Below are 15,556 nucleotides of genomic sequence, written 5' to 3' on the forward strand. Positions count from 1 at the left end.
TCTACTCAAATTTTAAAAATAAATAAAATAGACGGAGATTTGGGTTAATATTCCTGATCCTTGCCTCCACTCTGCCCCTAGCTATTTGTATTGCATTGTAAGGTACTTTGTGGCTTTTAATTTTCTCATCTGAAAGTGGAAATAAATTAGACCAAGTCCTGATGGCTAACACTCAGGTCCCCAAAACTAATGTGGACCATCTGACCCCAGATGAAATTTTCAGCAAATTAATTAACTGGAAAATAAGAACTATTATGGCAATAGAACCTCACCAGTTTGGTTGCTGCTCCTGTGTGACTGTCTTCTAAGTGCTGTATTAACAGTTTTGGATCATTGACCAGTTTAATATGAATGTAATTAATTCTATAAATGTGAGCTCTTCTTATTTACTTTCATTAAAATTAAAGCATGACAAAAAGAAAATAGGTATAAATCAAGCTGCATGCCCTTGCTTCAGGTATGAGTCACATCTGGTTCTCATACAGTAATCTTGAACTTTCTCCAACTCACCTTTATCATACATTTAAAAATTCCTGGGGCCCACGTGCTTCTGGGAATTCTGATCATATGAGCTTCTATCTAAAAAACTTGGGTACCTCTACAATTCTGTGGTTTATTCCATGATCTATACAGTTCTTTTCTTTACCTAAAACAGTATTGTAAAGGTGGATCTCTTAATTTATGCCTAAATAATTGATTATATGTTTAAATTTAATTGCTTTGGAGATTTATTATTTTTTCCCTTCCTTTTAAAATAGGAATTTACTGACTGACAATGGCAAAAAAAATCTTAGAGAAGTTAGCTATTCTGGATGAGCAAGCAAAGACACTCTTGGCCATAAGAGCAAAGGTTTGTAAAATATAGGCTAAAATTCAATTTTCCATTAAAAGGTTATCATTTCAAATGTGAACGATTTTTACTTCTTAGTTAGTGATGCATTAGTATGAGGCTACAAACCAATTTGTAAAAAACAAGTAATTATATTAGTTGAAAGAGTCATCTATGTAATACTATAACGAATTAATTAAATATACAAGGTAACTTTTAGCTAGCTGCTGTATTTGGTTATGATGTATCTAAACTGCTTAAAAAAAAAAAATCCTTGGTTTCCCTGATGGTGCAGTGGTTAAGAATCCGCCTGCCAATGTAGGGGACACGGGTTTGAGCCCGGGTCTGGGTAGATCCCGTGTGCCGCGGAGCAACTAATCCCACGCACCACAACTAATTCAATGTACCACAACTACTGAGCCTGTGCTCTAGAGCTCACGAACCACAACCACTGAAGCCCGTGTGCCTAGAGCCCATGCTCCACAACAAGAGAAGCCACCGCAGTGAAAAGCCCGCACACGGCAACGAAGAGTAGCCCCCGCTCGCTGCAACTAGAGGAAGCCCGCGCGCAGCAACAAAGACCCAACGCAGCCAAAATTAAATAAATAAAATAAGTAAATTTTTAAAAAACGAATCCTAAGCAGTCAAATAGTAAATGGGACTACTCCTATAGTTCTTACTAACCTATTAAACATAAAAACTTGTTTAGCTGGTTCATTAAAAGGAAGAAAATATTTGGTATAGCTACCAAATTAGAAATAAAGTTCATAGAAAAGAATTAAACTAAAAAGGGTGAGTCTCTTGTAAAATCCAGTATAAAATATTAATAAAGAATACAGTTCTGAAACATCAGATATTTTACCATATGTGAGCAATTTAATTTGGTTGCAAAAAAAGACTTGTAAAATAATATAACAATGTGAATAAATGAGGCATATACATAGAGTCTGAGAAACCAAGGAAGAAATCACAGAGAAGAACTCTTAAGGGAATGAACATATTTGCAATTTGAAAATGAAAACGTTGGTGTTTGAATAATAATTTGGTTTCTTTTTAATTTTTCATAATTATCTCCTTTCATTCAGAAAATAAAGGAATACTGAAAAATGGAATAAATTAATTCTGTTATAGCTATCAAAATTTTGAATAGCAAACCAGGGGTAACTTAACTAGAGCAAACCTTTTAGACTTTGACACCCCAAAGTTTATTGCTTTTTAATTTTTTGTTTAAATGAATTACAATATACTTTAAAAATATAATCAGAGATAAATCTATTAAATTTGTCACGAAATTCCCTTTTACATAAAATTTTAAGTTATAATTAGTAATAATAATTCTTACTTTTCCTGGGAGCTTCCTTTGGGCAAAGCATTTCCACATATTTTCTCATCTTGTGTTACTATTCATGTGTTACTGATAGAAAATTCTCTGGAGATTCTTCTGAAAGTATATATAATCATTTTTGAAACCTTTTCTTAATTTTCAAATTATACTTTTGGAAACAAGTTAAGCAACATATAGATATGTATAAAGAAAATTTTACAAAAGGAAAATTATATAAATATTAATAGTCTTTGGCCTCTTCCCTCTAATCCTTTCCTCTGAGATAGACACATTTTAGCAGTTGAGGTTTATTCATCCACACTTTTGTCCTCTTACAAAGATATACAAGTATGAATATCTGTATGTATGCATACATTTATCTTTACTTACAAATATCCATAATATAAATATACATGTACATATATACATATACATTTATGAAAGTGGATTATCTATTTTTTTCTATTGACAAAAAAATGAAATACAGTATATAAATCACTTTGGTAATTATTTTTTAATCTTTTAAAAACTTTTATTTTGAAATAAGCATAGACTCACAGGAAGTTGCAGAAATAGTACAAAGAGTTCCATGTACCTTTCACCCAGTTGACCCCATTGGTGACATCTTACAGAGTTGTAGTTCAGTAGCAAAACCAGTATGAGTCACATCCAACATTGACACGGGTGTATTACTGTTAACTAGAGTATAGATTTTATTGAGTTGTCACCATTTTTTAACCTTCATTCATTTGGATCTGTAGTTTTATGCAATTTTATCCCACTACAGATTTACGGAAATCACTGCAATCAAGACACAGCACACTTCCATCCTATAAAAGTACTCCCTCATGTTACTTCTTTATATTTGTATCCATGCCCTCACCTCAATTCTCTGTCTCTAACCCCAGCAAGGACTAATCTGTTCTCCATATCTATAATTTTGTAATTTTGAGAAAGGTATACAAATGGAATTATTCAGTGTGTAACATTTTGAGATTGACTATTTCACTATGCCCCTGAGGTCCATCTAAGTTTTTGCATGAAGCAATAGCTTTTATATGATAAATAATGTATAAATTTTATTGCTGAGTAGTATTCCATTATATATGTATCAGAGTTTCAACTGCTCACCCACTGAAGGACATTTGGGTTGTTTTCAATATTTTGCTTTTAAAAATGAAGCTGCTAAAAAAATAAGATGAAGTAAAACTGCTATGAATATTTGTGTACAGGTTTTTGTATGAATGTAAGTTTTCATTTCTCTGGGGTGAATGCCCAAGAGTATGATTGCTGGTGCAGGGTCTGTCTCTCAAACTCAACAAGGTCAGAGCCACAAGCTTTGGTTTAAGTTCTCCTTGCTTGCACGTCAGTCCAGAAACTGCCTCCAAGAAGTAAGCTAGGCTATTGTAGGGTTTACTTAATTTGTTTCCCTTTTTTCAGGAATCATGGTCCTGCTTTGCCTGTTTCCTAATGCCTGATTGTAGTTGTTTTCACATACTTTGACTGGTTTTTCTACTTGCGTATAGCAGAAGGGCAATTCCTGTAGCACTTTATCTCTCACTGGCAGAAACAGAAGTTCCCATATCCTTTGACTTCTTTTTCAAGTTTTTATCTCTTTATTCCTCTGTGCTGTGCTGTGAGAGAATGTTTTAAAGAAGATTTTTGGCTCCTTAACTCTTTAGCTTTACCCTTTTCCCTCTTCAGTCCATCTGTATAAATATTTGAACAAAGTTCTCTTTTGATTGCTTTTCTTTTTTTGATTGCTTTCTCTATTTCTGGCTCACGTTCCACCATGTGTGTGGCTCCAGGGAGAGGATCAGGTTGGAGAGAGCTGCCAGCTACAGTTCCAATAACTCTATGTATCAATATTGTCTTTGCTAAATATATAGGTTGTTCTTAAATTCTGGACTTCAGATTTTGGAGGGAGCATTCATGATCATCTAATCCAACACCCTCATTTCATAGATAGAAAAAGAGTTGGTACACAAGGCCTCCAATTTTCAGTCTGCATTATTTTTCCATTGTTGCCTGCCACATAAATTCTGTGTGTGAGTGTGTGTATGTATGAAGTGAGATTAATTTTGTCCTTTCCATACTGGATTTTCCTTATATGATAAGTGCTCCCTTTTTCACTGAGTTATATTTTGGATTTGCTGCAGAAAAACTGCCTTCAGCGTGAAGTAAAGAAAAAGATTTCGGTGATGCCTCTGACATTTGATTTTCAGTTGGAATTTGAAAAGGATATTGCTACCTCCATATCTGAGGCAGAATCAAAGATCACAAAAGACAAATCATATGGCATTAAAAAAACAAAAAGGTAATCATCATAACTACCTCAAACTTTCAGTTTGAACTTTTAAAGCATTATTTTATATTTGTCTTAGATTATGCAATCTATATTAAATGTAAGCTTTGTCAAACAGGTATATTTCATAATGGTTATGAGTTACAATATGCTAGATTAGCATTCTGAATATTCCTAGTTTATAAAATATTTATTACTATAATATTTCACTGTTGCAGATGATAATTGTATATAGTAATGATAATTCCAGATTTTTAAAGAAAGACTTCTTGAGCTTTATTATATCGCCCCAAATTAATGTCAGGATTTATTTCAAACTTTAACCAATATACTGAAAAAAAAAAGGTAGGCCTAGAAAACTAAGTAAGGCCATTTCTCTGTGTACTTACAAGGGGTAGCCTGAATATGTAATAAATGGTCTTTCACTGGCATTGTGTATGTATGTAATGCTATATGAATTTCTAGGCATCAGAAATGTGGAGGAGAGCCCAGACAAAAGAAATGCTCAGGTGTAGAATCAATAGGACTTCAAATCAATTGGACATTGGTGGTAGTGTGTTCTCACCTCATTTATTCTGTAGTAAATCAGTGTATTAAGTGCAGTTTTACAGATGCCAAACCCAAGTCTTGATGAGGTAAAATAACTTGCCCAAAGTCACTAAACTAACAAGTGACAGAAGCTGGATTTAGACATAGCAGTCTGATTTCCGAGCCTATGCTCTTATCACTACCACATTCAACAGAATGATTTCCAGCTTTTGGTCTTGGTGACTAGATGTACTTTGGTGTTTTGTACTTAGGTGGAGATCATAGGATGAAAAGCAGATTGGAGTGGATAAGAGATTAGAGTGAGAAATGCTGAGCTTTATTGTGGATATGTTAAGTTTTAGATGCCTGTGGGGCATCCAGGTGATGGTGTCTAGAAGACAATTGGACAAATATGTCTTAATCTAAAGTAAAACAAGATCATTTAGACTCAAAATACAGCTTACTCAGATTTTTGTTGTTTATGATTTACCAGGATGTCAGAACATGTTTCCATTGTGCAGCCATAAGAAAAAGGAGTTTGTTCCTAACACAAATAAATATTAGTTGTTTATGTAATTCAGCTTTATCACAAACTTCTTTCACTGCTACTTTGTTTTTATGTAGATACAGCCAATACTTTTACTTTGAAATCATTTATAGAACTATCCATGTTAAAATAGAATATTTTAATAATACATAGAAAAAGTTGCATAAAATGGAGGTTGGGCATGTAGAGAAGGGAAAAATAATATCGTATTATATATTATGTAATTGTAATTATATATATTTTATATTTGTATATATTTTTATTTTTGAATTTATATATATGTATACCATTATGTGGTAGCATAATATATGGCTAATGACCCATGAGACACCTTTAAAGATAACATGCAGTGTGTTTTATGATAGTGTTTTCCAGGATGATACTGTTGCTTTCCCTTTCCTTTGTGTAGTTTATAAGTAGTTTATAAAGGCATCATTGATCCTGTCTTTAGTGATGATATCAATAGCTGAGTAATGTTCCTTTTGAGTTGTTTAAGTCTGGCTGAGTTGAAGTTTGAAATCAGAGTCTAAAATAAAGACAAACAGGCACATAGTTTCAAGATTCAAAGACCAAGTAAATTTTGCTTGCTCGGTGCTCAGAGGACCAAAACTATCACACACACACAAGTACAGGAAAATGTCAAGAATTTACACAAGAATTAAGGTGTAACCTAGGCCAAAAGAAAGAAAATTTGGTTGAAGAAATTAAGAGGATCTTGTACATACAGATAAGTCCAACTGGCAGCATATCTAGGCTCTGAGTTTTGCTTTTAAGACCACTTCTAACATTTGCCTCTCTTCAAGTAGCTTTGTGGCAATTTTGTACTGTCACTCATGCTTGAATGATTGGCCCTAAACCAAGTTCAAATAAAAATTCTTACAGACAACTTCATTTTAATTTTTGTTAACAGTAGCTCTGCTATCCCATATGACTGTAATTTTAATTTATTGATTTTATTCTACAAGTGTTTACTGAGTGACTACTATACTCTAGGCATATGACAGCAAGAGTAAAATATATCTCTTCAATGGAGATTCAGATAAGCGAACAGGCAAACACCACTTGCCACAGGGAGAATCCTAACGTGAAGATCTGCAAGTTTCCTAGAGGAGGTGGCCCCTCAGGTGAGACCCAGAGAGATAGTGAAGAGGCAACAAGATTTAAAAGAGAGAAATTGATTCCAGGCCAAGGCAATAACATGAACAAAGGGTCAGCCAGAGGCAAAGGAAAGCCCAGCTCATTTGAGGAACCAAAAGTAGTTCAGTGTTGCTAGACTTGAAAGGGATATGGGGTAGAGACTGGAGATGGATTGGTAAGAAATGAGGCTAAAGAGGTAAATAAAGGCCAGATCACCAAGGCCTTATGAGCCAGGTAAAGCACTCTGGACAATCTCCTTCAGTGAGGAGCTGCTGCAGGGTTTAAACAGGGCAGTGCATACTCAGATTTGGATTTTAGAAATATCATTAAATAGCAAAAGAGGTCATTAAAAATTATGAGGGCCCCTCAGAGAACTTAACCTTTTATTAGAATTTATAGTATCTCCAGAAACTGCCTGTTCCAGGAAGCCAATCACCTTGCAGTGAGTCCTTTCTCAGCCATAGCGGAACGATTACTTAAATAACAGAGCATACGGCGGTAAGTTTTTTCCCCATATCAACAATGATATGCTGATTACACTGGCTATATTGCACAGATTTAATTCCTCCAAATCTTGAGATGCAGCTCCTGGTCTTATAAATTACGTTAATTATAACAGGATACCAGCCTCCACCAGTGCTCACAAACTTCACTCCTACACTGAGCCAAGATGTCAGATCTGAGTCACACAGCTCTCAGCTTAGCCTAAACCTTACATCATAACCACCACCACCAGTACCATAGTAACTCCTGGTAACTGCATGCCTCTTTCATTTTTGATCTCTGATCTCTTGCTATTCAGTGTTGTCTTCCATCCAGCAGCACTGGCATCACCTGGCAGCTTGTTTGCAATGCAGAATCTCTGACCCCATCCCAGACCACAGCTGCAGTTAACAAGATTCCCCAGGTGATTCCCATGGACACTAACGATGAAGAAACCCTGCTGTAGCCCAGTGGTTCTCAAACATGGAAGACTCGTTAAAACACAGATTGGGGGCCCCCACTGGCAGAGTTTTTGATTCTGTAGGTCTGGGCTGGGGCCTAATAATTTGCATGTCTAGTAAGTTTCCAGGTGATGCTGACACTGATGGTCCAGGGTCATCATCCTCTAGCTGGATGAGTCCCTCCTCTAGCTGTGTCCCACTATAACCACGCTGCCCAACACTGACATCGGTTCCATGTTTCTCCTTGGCTTGCTGAATATCATAGCAACTCTCAGCCTGGTGCTACCTGATTTGTAGCTGAGCTTTGTTTTCAGAGCAGTGGTTTTCAACCCACCTGCATGTTAGTATTACCTGGGAAGCTTTAAAGTAATTGGATTCAACTTTAATTCGTTTGGAGTAGGTCCCAGGCATTACTATTTTAAAGATTTTCCCAGATGATTCTTACATAAAGCTAGGATTGAAAACCATTAAAATGCATAGGGCTTCTTTTTCAGTTACTCCCAGAGACATCTTCCCCATGTAACCATTATCTCAGGATTTCTGCATTTTTCTTGGATAAAAGGGAACTGATAAAGGTGATGGCCACAAATACCCAGAATTTGCTGGAAGGACCTTCCTAAGATTACTTTCCTGATACAGAGAGAGTTTTATAATCATTCAAAAATCTCAGTCTTTTGCCTTTCATTTGTATATAGTCTTTAAGATTTGTCAATAAACACCAAATCTACTCTTCTTTGCAACTTTTCATAACTGGACCTTTTACAGAAGAGCCATACTCATTTTAGAAAATTACCTGGAATGTAAGAAATGTTTAAAGAGAAACAAAATGAGTTCTTCAAAACCTAAGCATTCAGTACTGGATTATCAGATGAAAATGGCAACTTTACCATTTATTAAGTGGTAAGAAATAGGAAACAATTTAGGAGTAAGTAGACAGATTTAGATTAATAGGGGCTTCTCATTAGAAGAATTATTTTCCTAAAAATAAATTCAAAATAATATTCCTTTCAGAAATATTTTTACGACAGAGGGATAAACTTGCATACAGGAAAGATAATGAAATATAGAGAATATGGTAACAGCCTATAGTGAAATTTAACTGGTCAAATTCCGCATGAGAAGCCTGCTCACCGCAACGAAGAGCAGCCCCCGCTCGCCGCAACTGGAGAAAGCCCGCGCGCAGCAACGAAGACCCAACGCAGCCCCAAAATTTTAAAAATTAAATAAATAATATAGTAATGAGATACACGATCCATGTTTACATATGGCAATCATTTCGACGATAAAATCCTAGGTAAAGTGTGACATAATAGGTAGGTGGGTTGGGGAGGGACGGGAGCAGGAAGGAGAAAGAGTCATTTAAGTAAGTGAAAACGGAGATTCACGCCTTGCTTGCTGCTACCCACACAACTTCTCCCTTACCTGGGCACAGGCTCCTTAAAGGCCCCACGAGGATTCTGGGCAGGTAACAGCCTTGCCTCTTCCAGCTCTCTGTGGAGAGAGCTTCACTTCTGGGCTGGATGCTTCCTCTTCCCTGCAGCTGGGAGAGGGCTCCCACTTATTACTCATATCTGGAGAAACCTGAGACTCTCTTGCAAAGCTTCTCAGCAGTGGCTGCTCACTTCAGAGTATTTGGAAAATGCACTGAGCCCTGCCCTAGAGATCGTGATTGAACTAGTAGGGAAGAGTCTGAGCATACGTGCTTTTTCAGAGCACCCCGGATGGTTCTCATATACAACTAGAGGTTTGAGAACCATTTCTGGAGCCCTCTTCATTTCTCACTCCCTCAGCTGTCATGTGAGACCCTCTCATGACAGCTTGTTTACCACTGATTACTGCAAAAGAATCTTCTCTCACTGCCTGATACTACCTGAGTCCCAAATAGCCTGACCTTCATAGGTGCAGCAGGAACCCACACTCACTGAAATGAGTAAAGAGAAACCACAGGTTATTTAAGGGGACTCATATGAAGGATGGAGATGAAGTCAAACAGTCAGAACAGGTACCTGACTCCTAACGAGGCAGAGTTACGGGAGGAAACAGAAGAGAACTTTAGAAAATATCTCTCTTAAGGACAGTAAACAGGAGAAAAGGGGATTTTTTTTTTTAAATAGACCTTTTTGAATCAAAAACTGAGTAGGGAAATTAAAAATAGAATACAGATGAAGACTGAATTGGTAATCTAGAAGATCAAATAAAGGCACAATCTTGTAAAAATACCAAAAAATGGAAATCAGTTTGAAAAGAGACATGTAGGGCTTCCCTGGTGGTGCAGTGGTTGGGAGTCCGCCTGCCGATGCAGGGGACACAGGTTCGTGCCCTGGTCCGGGAAGATCCCACGTGCCGCGGAGCGGCTGGGCCCGTGAGCCGTGGCTGCTGGGCCTGCGCGTCCGGAGCCTGTGCTCCGCGACGGGAGAGGCCACAACAGTGAGAGGCGAGAGTAAGAAACAGATGGTGAGGAAATAATCAAAGAAATAGAAAAAAGTGCCCTTTGTTTAAGACAGACTTGAATCTTCAGTTCAAAAGTGTTACTAAGTGCTAGACTTATGGTAAAATTACCCAATTCCAAAGGCACAGGAAAAAAGCGGTTAATTACAAAGGAAAGGATAGCAAATCAGTTTCATATGTCTCATCTGCATCTCTGAGGCTAGAAAATAGTAAACCATTTTCAACTTCTAACAAAATGGCAATCCACGAATCTGCTATTCGGATGAATCATCATTTATATTTGAGAACAAAAGAAAGACAAGTTTTTGGACATGAAAGACTTTAGAATGTAAACTACTTATTTATTCTTTCTGAGGGACTTGGAGAAATATTTTTATCCAAATTTAAATTAAATATGAATAAAATAAAGATCCAAACTGGGTATCTTTATTACACAAAAATGCATTTGAAATTTTCCCCTGGTGTCTGAATTAAACTCTGGACTTTCATCTCAAAGTGGCTGTTCTATAAAAACATAAAACATTCCAAAGAATTACCAGGTAAGTGGTCCGTAAGAGATTTCAAGTTGGGAAGAGGCAGCTTTCGCTCAACTCCCATCCTCCCATCTGAGCTGTACTTTTCTCTGGGTTTCATCCTTTGTTTGCCAGTGCCACTTCAATGGTCCATCCCAGACACATTCAGCAGCCTTCCTTTAATTCCAACCCATGCAACCCATCTGGCCCTCTGCTTGTTGCCCAATGGAAGTGAGGCTCAGAGAACTGGAACAGAAGGTGCTACTCCTGTTGCTGTGCATAATAAATTTGTCCTTTGTCTCTGACCCAGGAGTCTCATGTCTTCTGCCAGAAGCGATGAAACTGTGGCAGGCAAACTTGCTACTTTGTAAGTAGGGCCAAATCTCCAACCTTTCACAGTTCTTCACACCTACCTGGAGGGAAGGAGCTTTGTGGGTGGAATGAGAGAAAACTTGGCCCTTCTCACAAACTGAGTGGTAAAAGTAGTTGTGGCTCATTCCTCAGTGAATAATAGAGCATCCTTATCCAGGCCCCTGTGAGCCTAGAAGGAACATATTTATATACCCATTTTATCTATCCTATAAGTCTATCTGCTTCTAGGTAGCAGGATTTATAATTCAGTTATACCTTAGCAGGATTTATAATTTAGTTATACTAAGTCCAAAAAATTAATCCATATAATAAAATTTTTTAAAAGAAAGAAAACACCATGACAAAGGACTATGTAAACTAGAAAAGAAAGACGTGATTAGTTGGGGACAGAATTTGTGTAAAGTTAATTTTATAAACCAAATACCTAGAACTTAGTTCAATTTATTTTTTACAAATTATGTTAACAACTGTATAGCACAGGGAACTCTACCTAAGGCACTGTGATAACCTAAATGGGAGGGAAGTCCAAAAGGGAGGGGATATCTGTATGTATATGGCTGATTCATTTTGTTGTGCAGTGGAGGCTAACACAACATTGTAGAGCAACCATACTCCAATAAAAATTTTTTAAAAAAGAATAACAAAAATAAAAATCATGTTAAGTGTGCATTTACTGAAGGACCAAAAATAAACGAATAAATAAAGCTGTCAGGGGAGACCTTCAAGATGGAGGAGGATTAAGACATAGAGCTCACCCTCCTTCCCATAAATACATCAGAAACGTATCTACATATGGAACAACTCCTACAAAACACCTGGTGAACACTGGCAGAAGACCTCAGACCTTCCAAAAGGCAAGAAACACCCCAGGTACCTGGGTAGGGCAAAAGAAAAAACAGAGACAAAAGAATAGGGACAGGACTTGCACCTCAGGGAGGGAGCTGTGAAGGAGGAAATGGTAGAAGCCCCTTCACTGGCGGAGGCAGGAGGAAAGCTTTGGAGCCACGGAGGAGAGCGCAGCAACAGGGGTGCAGAGGGCAAAGCAGAGAGGTTCCCACACAGAGGATCGGTGCTGACCAGCACTCACCAGGCTGAGAGGCTTGTCTGCTCACCCACCTGGGCGGGTGGGGACTGGGAGCTGAGGCTCCGCCTTCAGAGGTCAGATCCCAGGGAGAGGACTGGGGTTGGCAGCATGAACACAGCCTGAAGGGCCTAGTGTGCCACAGCTAGCCGGGAGGAGTCTGGGAAAAAGTCTGGAACAGCCTAAGAGGCAAGAGATCATTGTTTCAGGATGCATGAGGAGAGGGGATTCAGAGCATCACCTAAACGAGCTCCAGAGACCAGCGCGAGCTGCGGCTATAGAGATGGGCATGAGACACTAAGGCTGCTGCTGCTGCCACCAAGAAGCCTGTGTGCAAGCACAGGTCACTATCTACACCTCCCCTCCTGGGAGCCTGTGCAGCCCACCACCGTCAGGGTCCTGTGATCCAGGGACAACTTCCCTGGGAGAACGCATGGCGTTCCTCAGTCTGGTGCAACTTCACGCTGGGCTCTGCCGCTGCGGGCTCGCCCCACACTCCATACCCCTACCTCTCCCCAGCCTGAGTGAGCCAGAGCCCCCGAATCAGCTGCTCCTTTAGCCCCGTCCTGTCTGGGCGAAGAACAGATGCCGTCAGGTGACCTACATGCAGAGGAGGCGGCTAATCCAAAGCTGAACCCCAGGAGCTGTGGGAACAAAGAAGGGAAAGGGAAATCTCTCCCAGCAGCCTCAGGAGCAGCGGATTAAATCTCCACAATCAACTTGATGTACCCAGCATCTCTGGAATACCTGAATAGACAATAAATCATCCCAAAATTGAGGCGGTGGACTTTGGGAGCAAGTGTAGACTTGGGGTTTGCTTTCTGCATCTAATTTGTTTCTGGTCTTATGTTTATCATAGTTTAGTATTTAGAGTTTATTATCATTGGTAGATTTGTTTATTGATATGGTTGCTCTCTTCCTTGTTTTTTTAATATATAGATACATATGAATTTTTCCTTTATCTCTTTTTGTGAGTGTGTATGTGTATGCTTCTTTGTGCAATTTTGTCTGTATAGCTTTGCTTTTACCAATTGTCCTAGGGTTCTGTCTTTTGTTTGTTTGTTTTTAGCATAGTTTTAGCACTTGTTGTCATTGGTGGATTTGTTTTTTGGTTTGGTTGCTCTCTTCTTTCTTTCTTTTTTTTTCTTTTTTTATTACTTTAAAATTTTTTTATTTTTAAAACTTTTTTAATTTAAATAACTTTCTTTTCTTTCTTTCTTTCTTTCTTTCTTTCTTTCTTTCTTTCTTTGTCCCTTTTCTTCTGAGCCATGGGGCTGACAGAGTCTTCATTCTCTGGCCAGGTGTCAGCTCTGTGCCTCTAAGGTGGGAGAGCTGAGTTCAGGATATAGGTCCACCAGAGACCTCCCAGCTTCAAGTAACATCAAACGGCAAAAACTCTCCCAGAGATCTCCATCTCAACATTAAGACCCAGCTCCAGTCAACGACTAGCAAGCTACAGTGCTGGACACCCTATACCAAACAACTCTCAAGACAAGAACACAGCCCCACCCATTAGCACAGAGCTACCTAAAATCATAATAAGGCCACAGACACCCCAAAACACACCACCAGACATGGTCCTGCCCACCAGAAAGACAAGATCCAGCCTCATGCACCAGAACACAGGCACCAGTCCCCACCACCAGGAAGCCTACACAACCCACTGAACCAAACTTAGCCACTGGGGCAGACACCAAAAACAATGGGAACTATGAACCTGCAGCCTGCAAAAACGAGACCCCAAACACAGTAAGTTAAGCAAAATGAGAAGACAGACAAACACACAGCAGATGAAAGAGCAAGGTAAAAACACACCAGACTAAATAAATGAAGAGGAAATAGGCAGTCTACCGGAAAAAGAATTCAGAGTAATGATAGTAAAGATGATCCAAAACCTTGGAAATAGAATGGAGAAAATACAAGAAATGTTTAACAAGGACCTAGAAGAACTAAAGGGCAAACAAACAATGATGAACAACACAATAAATGAAATTTAAGATTATCTAGAAGGAATCAATAGCAGAATAACTGAGGCAGAAGAACGGATAAGTGACCTGGAAGATAAAATAGTGGAAGTAACTACTGCAGAGCAGAATGAAGGAAAAAGAATTGAGGACTGTATCAGAGACCTCTGGGACAACATTAAATGCATCAACATTCAAATTATAGGGGTCCCAGAAGAAGAAGAGAAAAAAAAGGACTGAGAAAATATTTGAAGAAATTATAGTTGAAATCCCTAATATGGGAAAGGAAATAATCAGTCAAGTCCAGGAAGCACAGAGAGTCCTATACAGGATAAATCCAAGGAGAAACACACCAAGGCAAATATTAATCAAACTATCAAAAATTAAATACAAAGAAAAAATATTAAAAGCAGCAAGGGAAAAACAACAAATAACATACAAGGGAATCCCCATAAGGTTAACAGCTGACCTTTCATCAGAAACTCCGCAAGCCAGAAGGGAATGGCAGGATGTATTTAAAGTGATGAAAGGGAAAAACCTACAACCAAGAATACTCTACCCAGCAAGGATGTCATTCAGATTCAATGGATAAATTGAAACCTTTACAGACAAGCTAAAGCTAAGAGAATTCAGCACCACAAAACCAGCTTTACAACAAATGCTAAAGGAACTTCTCTAGACAGGGAACACAAGAGAAGAAAAAGACCTACAATAACAAACCCAAAACAATTAAGAAAATGGCAATAGGAACATACATATCGATAACTACCTTAAATGTAAATGGATTAAATGCTCCAACCAAAATACACAGACTGGCTGAATGGATACAAAAACAAGACCTGTATATATGCTGTCTACAAATGACCCACTTCAGACCTAGGGACACATACAAACTGAAAGTGAGTGAATGGAAAAAGATATTCCATGCAAAAGGAAATCAAAAGAAAGCTGAAGTAGCAATTCTCATATCAGACAAAATAGACTTTAAGATAAAGACTATTATAAGGGACAAAGAAGGACACTACATAATCATGAAGGGATCAATCCAAGAAGAAGATATAACAATGGTAAATATTTATGCAGCCAACATAGGCGCACCTCAATACATAAGGCAAATGTTAACAGCCATAAAAGGGGAAATCGACAGTAACACAAACATAGTAGGGAACTTTAACACCCCACTTTCACCAATGGAAAGATCATCCAAAATAAAAATAAATAAGGAAACACAGGCTTTAAATGATACATTAAACAAGATGGACTTAATTGATATTTGTAGGACATTCCACCCAAAAACAGCAGAATACACTTTCTTCTCAAGTGCTCGTGGAACATTCTCCAGGATAGATCATATCTTGGGACACAAATCAAGCCTTGGTAAATTTAAGAAAATTGAAATCATATCAAGTATCTTTTCCATCCACAATGCTATGAGATTTGATATCAATTACAGGAAAAAAAATCTGTAAAAAAATACAAATACATGGAGGCTAAAGAATACACTACTTAATAACCAAGAGATCACTGAAGACATCAAAGAGGAAATCAAGAAATACCTAGAAACA

At 38.1% G+C, this 15,556-nt stretch overlaps 1 protein-coding gene across 1 annotated transcript in view; it reads left to right on the forward strand.

The window, feature by feature from the left end:
• The first annotated feature begins 775 nt into the window (after nucleotides 1–775).
• The window catches only part of C1H1orf141 (chromosome 1 C1orf141 homolog), a 44,462-nt gene continuing 29,681 nt past the window's right edge, over nucleotides 776–15,556 (forward strand). The window contains exons 1-2 of the mRNA XM_067043553.1: nucleotides 776–850; nucleotides 4,313–4,470. Of these exons, the coding sequence (XP_066899654.1) occupies nucleotides 776–850; nucleotides 4,313–4,470 (233 nt within the window). The remainder of the gene's footprint in view (nucleotides 851–4,312; nucleotides 4,471–15,556) is intronic.

The sequence above is a fragment of the Kogia breviceps genome, chromosome 1 (assembly GCF_026419965.1).
Source record: "Kogia breviceps isolate mKogBre1 chromosome 1, mKogBre1 haplotype 1, whole genome shotgun sequence".
NCBI lineage: Eukaryota > Metazoa > Chordata > Mammalia > Artiodactyla > Physeteridae > Kogia > Kogia breviceps.